Here is an 11,835-nt window from a genome sequence, read left to right as displayed (position 1 = left end):
TCGGGGTACCCTTGCTTTTTTTTTATAGGGTTTCTTATATATAGGGAGAAAACGTCGTTCTTATGTGCCGACATTTAGCATAAATGTTAGTGTAAACTTTCTATTCTCGAGACCTTAGATAAGCTAGTAGAGAGTACTATTATCGTGTACCACCTCTATCTTGAAAATATGCTGCTTATCCTAGTATGTGCCGACGTACTGTTCCTAAGGCTTAGGCTGCGTGCCTGACTTTTGGCCCTTCTTCAGGTCTTCGACAACTGAGGGATACCATTCGAGATTCTTGGCGACTGCCTTCTCGGCTAGGCTAATAAAGTCATTTTTGAGATCAGAAGTCACGTTGATAAGTTCTTCAATCACAAGCTGCCCTACCCAATCTGCCACGTCATTCAGAGCTAGCGAGTTGGTGAGTACAATGACGGCGCTGTCGAGATCGGGAAGCAATGCTGCCAGGGCGAGGGATCCGGGAAGGCTCCCCTGATGATAAATGACAAGCTGGGAAGTACCTTTGCCAACGAGGGGCATGCCATCGGGCAAAAGGCCTGGGTTCAGCCCAATCTGACCCATGCGGCCAGGAAGCTGCACTCTGGCCCACCCAAAGGCGTAGGCAGATTCGTGCTTTGACGGCTGGTCAATAGCTATCTTAGCTGACGTGATCTGAGGGAGTTGCTTGAGAATGGAGGTTCCCGATGAAGAACCGCCGTTCTCAAATTGACTGTGGATGCCTTGAAGAAAAGCGCCATAAAACTTGGCGAGATCTTCGACGGTAGACCGCAGGCCACCACTGGGAGCTCCATATCCGTTGTCGCCCATACCAAGAAACTTGATCGGAGCAGGGGTTGCATCGTCAAGGGCGTTGTAGTTGATAGTGATGGGATTAAGGTCAGCCGATGGAGTGCTTACTACAGTGCGATCCATTCCAAGAGGTTTGAAGAGGCGATCCTGGACAAAGTCGGCGTAAGACTGGCCGCTTAGATGCTCTATGACGCGCCCCGCAAGCTCATAGTGCAAGTTGTTGTAGCCGAACTGGGCGCGGAAGGGGCACTGGAGGGATTGTTGGTTCACAAACTTGATCAAGTCGTTGCCCGGGAGAAGAACATTGCCGTCTGTGCCAAGGATCAGATTATCGGCCCAGCCCATGCCTGTGCGGTGAGAAAGGATGTCGCCTAGAGTGGTATTTTCCTGTAGCATCGGACTAGTAGATTGGAACGCGGGCAGAACGTCGCGGATTGGGCTGTCCCATGTGGCCTTTTTGCCGTCGACAAGTAGGCCCATGGCAGCAGATGTGACTGCTTTGGCAAGGGAGCAGACAGGAAAGATGGTATCCTGTGTAACCGGGAGCTGTTTATCTACGTCTCGAAAGCCGTAATTGGCGTAGTAAACTGGCTTGTCCAAGCAGACTACGCCGAGAGCGAGGCCAGGCGTTCCGCCGATGGACATGAGTCGCTCGATGGTTGGGCCGAGTCGGGCCAGCCGAGCATGTAGTTCTGCCATGTCTGGTTCGAGATGGACTGGTTTCCGATAGAAAGGCGGTCAGCTGGATTCTTGCTGATATTACGATTCACGCAGGGTCTGGCAGACCGGAAAGAAGCAGAATGGGATAGCAGCGACACTGGGGCGAAACTCACCGAAGGGCAACGAAGGAGAAGACAGCTTCCAAACTCGACGGAGGAGGTTCGCGTTACCGAAGAAGGAGGCGATAATAAGAAAAGCAGCCGTCACGGTCACCAGCTTTGCTCTTTCTCTTTTTTCAATTTTAATTTCTTTAATTATTTTAATTTTTAATTATTAAATTCTTCTTTTTTAACTTTAGTTTTTTTAATTATCTTAGCTTTTTATTTATTAAATATCTTTTCTTTAGTTAACCTTAGTTTTTTTAATTATTTTTAGAAAATATTAAAATTAAAGTTAAATCTTATAATATTAATAATAAAAATATAATATTAAATATTAATTAGGTTAAATATATATATTATAAAATATATTATAACTTTAGTTTTATATAATTATTAAAATTATAAGAACTTTTTATTATCAAAATATTTTTATTACTTTTATAAGACTTTTTAAATATAAAGAGAAAATATTATTTTTATATATTAATAGTTAGAATAAATATTAGGTATATTTTTATTTAATAATACTTTTATCTAGATAAATCTATTAGTCTATATTACTAGTAGTAAAATTACTATTTATTTAACTTTACTCTCTATTTCTCTTAGTTTCTAATTTAACTATACTCTAGTTATATTAGACTAGAGTAGTAGCTTAATATTAGCGCTCTTTATAACTTAAAATCTAATAGTAAATCTATATAAAACATATCTTTTTTATTGCCTGATATAAGGAAATAAGAGAAAGTATCGGAACGATGATTACCGGCGCTGTTGCCGGACAAGTATAAATACTGAGGACACTAAGGCAGCGACAAGTATACCACCAAGAAAAAGCTTTGAAACGTAGTTAATATCCTTTGCGCCCGGCTCAACAACAGATACATCAACTTCTTTGTCTAAGGCGCGTAGAACCTCATCGGCTGTAGAGTACTGCCTTTTCCAGCAGGCTAGAATCACGTTGCCTCCTACTAGTCTCGTCACGTCTGGGTAATTTTCGTCGTTGAAAGCGTCGGCGAGCTCCCTTTCGTAAGCCAGCTTCTCCTCTATTGTTTCGGGTGCACCTGGGGTTGATCGGTAAGGCCAGTGCCCTGTCATAATGGTGTAAAACAGAGAACCAAGCCCAAATATGTCGAGAGCTGGTGTCGAAGCGGCTTCAAAGGTAGGGTGGTAGAACGGGCCGTCGGGGAGGCAGCCCCCATCTAGACCTAAGTCATCACACGTAGACCCGCCAAAGTCACACAGCAATAGATCCCGAGACCCTGCTATTGTTTCGTGCACAAGAACGTTCCTAGGGCGAAGATCCGAGTGAACAACGCCGCGGCTGTGGATATAGGAGATAGCTTCAGCCAATTGTCGGCACCATATTATCCGTTGGCGCAGGTGAATCGAAGGGAGACTGTCCATATAGGCTTGAAGATTGCTGTGGCTTGCTTTTCCAAGTAGTATCCCGCGGCCCCGTTGACCAAGATATCTGGAAGAATCAGCGTTTGCATGTGAAAACGAATGGCTATGTGTGTGGTCTTTACTTTACAATTCGCGGATGTTGTCCAAGCCTTTGGAGGATAAGCGGCTCCACAGAAAAGCAAACGTTAACCTTTTCGGCAAGTTCATCATTCTGAAAGGTAATTGGCTGTTTAAGGACAACTTCCCTGCTGACTGGCTCAATCGTACTCGTAGAACCGAGATTTTCCATTGTACGCTTGGTGAGCCGATTGGGAATTGTAGAATAAAGGGTGGCAGCAGGGGGCTGTCTGGCTCTACTATGAACCGTCGGCTTTAGGATAAACGTTGTTCCGCGTATGACCAGCCTTGTCTAGGATCCCCTCATTTCTTGGTCTACAGTCATATAAATAGTCAAGGAAATCAAGACTTGCAGTCCATGTGACTTGGTTATTTGTCATTACCAAATGCACTATTTTTATTTCTATCAACTAAACACGATGGCAAATATTCTTCCTTATTTCCGTATTCCCCAGCCCTGACTAGTGTTCTGCGTGTGAAAAGCATACTGTGAGAGTGACAACGCTAATCTCCTTTCGCTAAAGTCAGCTGGAATATCTACCAACTCGGGCACGATAACTCACAATTTCCCGGGCCACACCTAGGGCAAGTGTACTTGCCACACGTAGTCTTCACCTTACTCGAGCCCATCTGTACAATTGTCACCGTGTGACCTGGCTCACCCTGTTCTGGGCAAGGGTCGAATTTGAACGTTTCTGTCGGGCCAACCGTGCCACAAGAATAGATCTTGAAAGAGACGTAGTTTTTGCACATGATATGATAAGTGATTCTGTAAATAAGGTCTAGAGAGCTCGACTCGTAGAGTGGTGAAGAGGCGCTCAAATAATAGTTTATAGTATGTACTAGCTTGGTTATAAAGAGAGTAGGCCCGTAGCTCTTATACATGACCAAGTAGGGCGACTAGCTAATGCGAGCAGGAGAGGGGTAATTCAGCTTGGAGATACCACCCAATAGCTGTAGGACAAGTGGTTTCTATTAATAGGTGCCTAAGTGGTAAATTGTAGGAATACACTACATATGCGTATGCCACCCACCCACCTACTTCTCTGGAAAAGTGGTGTGATATGTCAGACCCTAGAACTCAGCGAGGAGCGCATCACGTCCCTGCCCCGGTTTAAGGAGGTGATTAGGGTCAAGGACCTCGACGAGAATCTGATCGTGGCCATGCTGAAAAAGGCGAAGGAGTTTTGTTGGTTGCACTTGACGATAAGAGGTGCGTGTCCATTTGAATACGAGTGAGGTTATATCTTCGTCCGATTTTTTGTCGAGTTTGTTGGATTCAGAAACGAGCAAATGATGGCACTCTCCCGCTTGTTCGGACTGTAAAGCGCTGACCGCTGTCACTGCTGGTGCAGTGGAGGAGCGTCTTTTCAGAATTCATCGCATGCTGCGAATACCATGGGACAATGTATTATAATCCATCGAAAGTCTTCTATTGGATGTATTGGCGTGTCTCTATTTGCCTGCGCGATGACTTTCTGCTGTCTGCATGGCATTATGAAGCGCCATCCGGCCATCTTGCAAAATAGACGACCGATAATATGAATCATGTCGGCCTAGCAGGTCGGCTGGACTTCCGTCTTCGATGACTCGGCCATTATCCATGACTAGAATGCGATCCATCCAGGCAAGGGAGCTAGCTCGATGAGCAATCATGATCACGGTTGTTTCCGAGGGCAGAGCTTGCCAAGCACGTTGTAGTGCTTCGTCAGATGCAAAATCAACATTTGCCGACGCTAAAAGAAAACATCAGTGGCCAGGAATACTACGCCGCGCTCAAGGCCATCACCTACCTTCATCAACTAGTAACACAGCTGGTTGCTCGAGCACAACGCGCGCAGCGCACACGAGCTGTCTCTGGCCTGCGGATAAGTCTGTACCATCAGACGACAGCTCCTGATCGAGGGCATTTTCCCCATACTTGGCCTTTAGGACACTACTCATTTGGCAAGCCTCCAATGCCGTCCAGATGTCTCCATCCGACCGTTGACGGCGCGGATCTATATTCTCTCGCAAGGTGCCTTGAAAGATGAGCGTCTCCTGAGGCAGCGTTGAGACCATGCGACGCAGCTTTCGCGGCTCAATAGTAGTCGTGTCAAGACCTGCGAGATATATTTTACCGTCTTGTATATCCACCAATCTTGATATCACAGATATGAGGGTAGACTTTCCGGAGCCTAGACAGTGTGTTAGTACCCGCACTTGAGTTTCATCGCATTGATACTTACCTGTGCGCCCGATCAAGCCGACCTTTTCCCCGCTCCTGAACGTGAGAGAAACTTTATCGAGTGCCGGAGTCTTGCGCGTCTTGTATTTCAGAGAGGCGTCTTTGATCACAATGTCAGTGCACGAAAGGCCACTGTCATCATGCCCATCAGTAGACGACGGATCCGGCTCGGGGCCCTCGCGAGGGATTCGGGCATGGTACGTTTGAAGACGCTCAACGGCGTTTAGCTGAATCTCCAGGTCTGTGCAAGCCCACGCGAGGAGGTACACTTGGCGTGCGAGAGTTGTCGCTGTGGCCAGCGCAAGGCTGGCACTGACTTGAGGAATAATGCCGTTGAGCGTCAGTATGACGAGGACCAGTAAGACGGAGGCTGCTGTCAACTCAGCGCGAAACGTGATCCACGTGTCAAGTGACTGTCGGCAGATTTTGGCAGAAGCGAGACGGTCTAGAGCTTGGCCATGACGAGCGATGAGGAACGATTCCGCTCGATATGCCCTTACTGACGAAGCAGCTTTAAGTGATTCTGTTACCATAGACAAAGCAGGTGATTGAAGGACGGCGTCCAGCCGCTGGACTTCGCGAGCCGTTCTGTCAGTTTACATTAGCATCTAGACGTCGGCGCAAATATAACTGTACCTACACTCTGAATCTATGCAGGCAGTAGCCAACGACGAGCAGAAAAGGGAAGATGACAGCGGTAAGAAATACACCGCTTGCAGCAACAATAGACACGGAGGCGAGCATTGTGGTGCCAGCCCCGAGCAGCCCATCCACAGCATTCATGATTCTACTATCCATGGCCTCTATGTCTTTGGAGAGCCTGTTGAGAATACGACCTGTGGGGTTCTGATGGAAGAACCAGAGCGGTGCGGCGATGATATTGGACAGGATGGTTTCATGCACCGCCTGTGCGGCTCTCAGGCTGGTACGGACAAGCGTCAGACCGACAACACCTGCGTTTGCCATTGTTAGTAGGGATACCGCTCGGCTTTCCCAATGCACACGTACTAGTAACAAGGCCTTGCAAAAGCGTCAAGCCCAAGAAACTGCCCATGTACTGCTGCTGACTTAGTCCGATAGAGTCTGCGATCCACCACACGAACCAGTACTGAGAGAGAACCTTGCTGGCGGTCAATATGCAAGCCATGGCCATGACGAGACCGGCATACGGCCCTCCACCTGACATTGCGATGTAGAATTTGGCCACGACAAACTGTACAGCTCCCTGGGCTCTCTCCTCTTGCTGCCAGATGCCATCGATATCTCCGCCGACGCCATCCGTGACATCGTCTGCAAGCCCGACGTCGTCTCCGCTGCTCAACCCGTTGTGCGACTTGCCGCTATGTTTAGGTCTCTGATGCGATTCTTCAAGGCCTAGAAACTCGCTACTCCAGCTCTGTGCGAGAAACGCCTGCTTTGGTCCACTCCATCGTACCTTGTTGTCGTCTACGACAATCACATGATCCATCTGCGAAACAAACAAAGTATGGAGCGTGACTTGTTATGGTGTTAGCTAGTAGCACATATCTGTTTCACAGGTAAACACATACCCAGGACTATCGTCTTATTTATGGCTCTCAGAGAGCCAAACAGCTGGACGCGCACATGTGCATCCAGTGCAGAAAGTGGATCGTCGAGAAGCAAGATGTCAGCATCGGAATACATGGCTCGCGCAAGCGAAACACGCGCCCTTTGTCCGCCGCTGAGGTTGCTTCCTGATTCGCCAACGGTCGCGTCTCGCGTGCCCCCTGGTATATTTGCAAAGTCAACATTTAGTCCGCAAGCAGACACGACGGCATCGTATCGACGGGCGTCGTATCCTCTTGAGTTGTTGAATACAATATTATCTTGCAAGGCGCCGGACATGACCCAGGGATTCTGAGAACAGTACGCCACGTGCCCGTTGAGCTGGTAGCTGCCGAGCGATAAGTCCATTTCGCCCAGCATAGCCAGCAATAAGGACGTCTTACCGGCGCCATTTCGACCAATGACTGCGGTCAGTTGATTCCGCGGAATCTCCAAGCTCCCCACATCCAGAGTCGCCGCATCGTCCTTTTCATCTCTTGGCCACTCAAACGATGCCGACTGAAACGATATCGCGGAATGCCTGGCCTCGCTTCCTGCTTCAGACAGCAGCATGCGTGATTCTTGGGCAGTCAGCAAGTCGTGCACGCGCCCCAGTGACGGGCGAACAGAAAACTGCCGGGAAAACGCGAGGGAAGCCAGGGTGACTGGCTGATACAGCATCTGGAAATATGCGAGGCAAGGAAACACCACGTCGGCAGTGAGCTTGGCCCCTGACATGGCATAGGCCAAGAAGGCGGCGCATGCCGCTAGATAAGGCGTGGTTTGGTTCACGGCCGTAAACATGGCAAACGACGTCCGCAGCCAGTACCGCAGAGCTTCCAGCTGCATGGATCTAGCGCGTGTAATTTTGCGCTGGAACACGTCCTCAATGGCGGTGGCTTTGACGCCTTGGATATTGTTCAGTAGGTCGCGGTAAGCGCCAAGGCGGGCATCGTTGTGACGGACGTATCCGCCCACTGCCTGCCCAATGCGGCGACCAAGGGCGGTCTGGCCGACGAATATTACGGCCACGAGTCCGAAACCTGAAGGAGGTTAGACAGATGATCCAGTCGAAAAAGATTAAAATTTACCAAATACGCTTGTCCAGCCCATGACACCAAAGGTCAGGACAGCGATGCCCATGATCTGAAGAGGGGCGGCCCAGACATCGTGAATCTTCAGAACGTAGTTGGTCAGGAAGCTGACGTCAACAGCATTGACATTGATGACCTTGGCGGGCGGATGTGAAATCCTCGCCGCGGGCGACAAGTGCAAGCTCTTGTCGAAAATGACACTGCGCAACATGCACTCGATCCAGGCAGAGTGCACACGGCATACCTGGTCTTTGGCACGGCCGCAGAGCGTAGCCAGCAGCGTGCAGAGAACCATGGCGCTTGCCAACGACACGCTGTCGGTGGATCGGAGGAACCTGTGAAGAATGAGAGGGGCTCCTAAAGCTGCCGCGGCACTCATCATCTGTAAAGTTAGCAGAAGAAATTGCGCGAATGCAATGACGACTCCACGGAAACACACTGTCCAAGAACGCAAAAGCCCGTCTGAGCCTCATACCTCTAAAGCGCCACCAAGAACCAACATCCCTCCCGTATCAAACTGCAACAGAAACGCTGCAACCCCCCCATGCTGCCCTCTCAGAGCGCCAAAGACTCTGCGCAGAGCGGCAGCCGACTGGTCAAACTGAGGCAGCCAATCTTCTTCAATGGTTGTGGCTTTGTTGACTCTGGAGATAAGCGAACCTATCCATAGTTGGGCGGGAGAAAGGAAGAACAATGATGGAGCCACAAAGCCGGGCGCGAGGGGCAAGTATTCGGGCGAGGAGAAGCCAGTTGACGCGAGAGCTCGCCAAAGACGGCGTCCAAGAGCGGAAGCCATGCTGCGATACCGCTACAGAGCAGCAGTGCGTATTTTCTTCCCACGCAGCAGCACACTTAGCTTTTAAACCAAGACAAGTCCAAGAGTAGGTGTAGTTGAAGTGCCGGCCCGTGGTTTGGTGCGAGCTGTTAGTCGCAGTTTTTTTTTTTAATTTGGGAACCAAAGCAGCCTGGATAATAGGGCTGGTCATATGTCACGTATTCTACGGAGTACGGCGAAAGCCTTGCAGCAGTGCGATCAGGCTGCAGCCTGATTACACAAGGGGCCAGATAAAGTCAAGGAAGAGTTGAAAGTAAAGACTATACTATAGGCATTGGGTTTTAACAAGCATATTATTTTATCAGGCTTTGGAATCATCTACTCAGTTCAGTTGAAAAAGCCTTGCCGCGCTGTCCAGGCTGCCCACTAGCGCTTGTAAATCACCACCACAGTCGCCGCTAGTGCACCGGACGAGCGCCTCTGCACCCACCCCATGAGGAAAAACATCGCTGGCTGTTAGGGTTAAACGTACCTATGCACTAAAATTATAGGTCAACGATGACTTGGAAACTAGGTGAAACAGCTATTATTAATTTATAAATACTAGCTGAAAGAGCTTCTTCTTTACTAGAAAACTATATCTGCTGTATAAGTAATATAGTTATATTGAGAAAACGTCTTGCTAAAACCGTGGATGAGAACATCATTAGCGGGAGACGTGCTTCAGGCACGGCATTGAAGTCATTCAATCTGCAGGCGCGGATGGAGTATTCTTGACTCCATCTAGTGAACCCAGCTCCCGTAAAAAGGCCCAGCATCATCGATAAGGAGGGAAGCGAGCCGATCACGGGATTCCATCCTCGGGTTTCTTGGACTATGATGGGGAATGCTGCCAGGCTGGCATCCGTAGATGAACGATGAATAGATCGTGACAAGAATACAAATGGGCGTTACGAGGATTTGCAGAGGGCGTAGGCCAAACTTGATGGCAAGACCTGCAGTAGTAACTTTGTCACCTCTTCCACGTGATACTCAACGCTTGTTACTTTGCGGAGTCTTGATGCTTTGTATTCAAGAAGTGTCGGCGCATAGGTTTCATCGATGAAGAAAAGACCAATCAAAAATATCGTCACCTATAGAATGCCGTGATCTTGGCGACTAAGTTAGTATAGACCCCGCTCTGCGAAGGTTCATGGGAGACTACATACTCAACCCATCTCCAACTAGCCTCGGAAATCACAATAATACCTCCTATCATTGGCGCAAGACCCTGTCGAGATAACAAGTCAGCGAATTAGAATCCAACACAGGCGATCTTGTTCATTCTTACCGGAATACCGGACACGCAGATCGTATATAGGGTAAATATGTTACCTCGCTCGGATGCGTTCTGCATATCAATAAATTCGCCTCCTGCGCAAGTGATAGGAGCCGCGCCGAAAACCCCGTTGAAGAAGTACGGAGTAGGGCTATAAATTTATTACTTTGTTAATGATTAGGTGTTATAACTCTTTTTGAAGGCCGATTTTATTAGCTTGTTAAGGCTAGTCTTTATATTTGTAGATGGTAACTCTATATAGCTACACCTGTTGAACTCAACCAAGGCGTCTTTGCTGCCCAAAATATGATTTTGACACCAAGTACTTCGTTAGCATATTTGACAAACTCTGTCTTTGTATATCTGAACCCAGTCTTGGGGTTGGTGTAATTTAGGGTGGGCTCCTGAACAGACATGACCGTGATAGGCAGACTATTGCGATACTCGGCAATAAACGGATACGAGTTTGCCACTTGCCCTGGCCTGTATGGAGCAAGATCAGGTCCCCCAGCACCAACGCAGTGCGATGCAAAGAATTCAAATGACTTGGTGAAGCGGCCATTGGTGTTGTTCCATCCATCGGGCCAAAAATTAACGTACTGTACGGTAAAGGTCTTGTTGAATACACTGGCTGCGTATCCTGCATTTTCCAGCTCACCGAGAAAGTAGCCCTCGTGTGTGTAGTTATTTGCCTGCGTATCAACCTCGATGGAAGTTTCCGCGAGATTGAGGCCGTAGATCTTGCCATTCAATTCCTCGGCCATGGCCTTGAGCAGTGCCTGGAATCTCTCTCGTACCCGAGGATTCCATTGCTGTGCAACCCATCCGTCTATTTTGAAGTGTTTATCGCATGACTCGCCGTCGCATTGCGGTGCACTGCCGTTGTTGTAATGATTTGTTTTCATGTACCTAGGTACTGGGTCGAGTTGTGGGCTGAAGGATCTGTCTTGAAGCTGAATCCAAAACTTCTTACCCTTAGCCTGCACGCGCTGCATGTCGTTCCTGATCTCGCGAAAGTCGTATTCGCCTTTATTTGACTCGAGAGATTTCCAATTGTAGAGTACTTGGGCACCTGCAATATCCGGCCTGTTGAGAACATTCAAGGCTCTTTCATCAATCTCGCTAGTGTAGAGCCAATGCTCAAGGGGGGTCTCAGGAGGTATGACGGTCGAACAGACAAGCATATTCTCTGTAGTGGTGGTGGTGGTGGTGGTGACAGTAGAGTGAGTCGTTGTGTATGCTGAGCTTGCCGCTTCATGGCAGGCGTTGCGGTTGTTCAAATTGGTAGAGATAGCAGATGCAGTGGTCTTGTGCAATACTTTAGCATCGTCCTCGGCCCTCTCATCAATAGAATCAAGGCGGTAATCATCTCTCTCGTAGTTGGGATACTGATGAGCGATGGCTAATAAAGCCGCTATAGCTATAAAGAGAATCAAGGCACGATTCATCATCACACAACAACCACAAGATCGTGGGTGTTAGACTCTAAAACGGATTTAGGATTAGGGAAGGCGAGGTTTAGTTATATACTTCGGGGGCATAAGAGCTAGAGTGATGTGGAAAATATTGTGACTGGACATGAGCAAATTAAAGTCGTGCATCAATCTCGTATAGTAAGTTCCGTATACGAACTATTGCCAAGACCCCTAAGTCTACATTATGCAGAGTATTAATTTAAGGCTGAGAGGGATCTAAAGTAATTCTAAGGGCCTACCTAG

At 48.3% G+C, this 11,835-nt stretch overlaps 4 protein-coding genes across 4 annotated transcripts; all 4 read right to left on the bottom strand.

The window, feature by feature from the left end:
• Positions 1–204: 204 nt before the first annotated feature.
• Positions 205–1,491, bottom strand: BBA_10300 (penicillin-binding protein; the record flags this gene model as incomplete). Its single annotated transcript, XM_008605397.1, has 1 exon — positions 205–1,491. One exon carries the CDS (start codon positions 1,489–1,491, stop codon positions 205–207), a length of 1,287 nt encoding a protein of 428 aa, XP_008603619.1.
• An 884-nt stretch (positions 1,492–2,375) lies between these two features.
• Positions 2,376–3,309, bottom strand: BBA_10299 (kinase domain-containing protein; the record flags this gene model as incomplete). Its single annotated transcript, XM_008605396.1, has 2 exons — positions 2,376–3,087; positions 3,143–3,309. 2 exons carry the CDS (start codon positions 3,307–3,309, stop codon positions 2,376–2,378), a joined length of 879 nt encoding a protein of 292 aa, XP_008603618.1.
• Positions 3,310–4,592: 1,283 nt separating this feature from the next.
• Positions 4,593–8,820, bottom strand: BBA_10298 (ABC transporter, transmembrane domain, type 1; the record flags this gene model as incomplete). The annotated part of the gene is made up of 8 exons (XM_008605395.1): positions 4,593–4,873; positions 4,931–5,314; positions 5,366–5,952; positions 6,005–6,317; positions 6,373–6,861; positions 6,915–7,973; positions 8,022–8,406; positions 8,500–8,820. 8 exons carry the CDS (start codon positions 8,818–8,820, stop codon positions 4,593–4,595), a joined length of 3,819 nt encoding a protein of 1,272 aa, XP_008603617.1.
• A 1,551-nt stretch (positions 8,821–10,371) lies between these two features.
• BBA_10297 (uncharacterized protein) lies at positions 10,372–11,565 on the bottom strand (the record flags this gene model as incomplete). The annotated part of the gene is made up of 1 exon (XM_008605394.1): positions 10,372–11,565. One exon carries the CDS (start codon positions 11,563–11,565, stop codon positions 10,372–10,374), a length of 1,194 nt encoding a protein of 397 aa, XP_008603616.1.
• Between the last annotated feature and the right edge of the window lie 270 nt (positions 11,566–11,835).

Source organism: Beauveria bassiana, assembly GCF_000280675.1.
Source record: "Beauveria bassiana ARSEF 2860 unplaced genomic scaffold BBA_S00120, whole genome shotgun sequence".
Lineage (NCBI taxonomy): Eukaryota > Fungi > Ascomycota > Sordariomycetes > Hypocreales > Cordycipitaceae > Beauveria > Beauveria bassiana.
The sequence above is the reverse complement of the archived record's forward strand: the minus strand, read 5'-3'. Positions and strand labels throughout refer to the sequence as shown.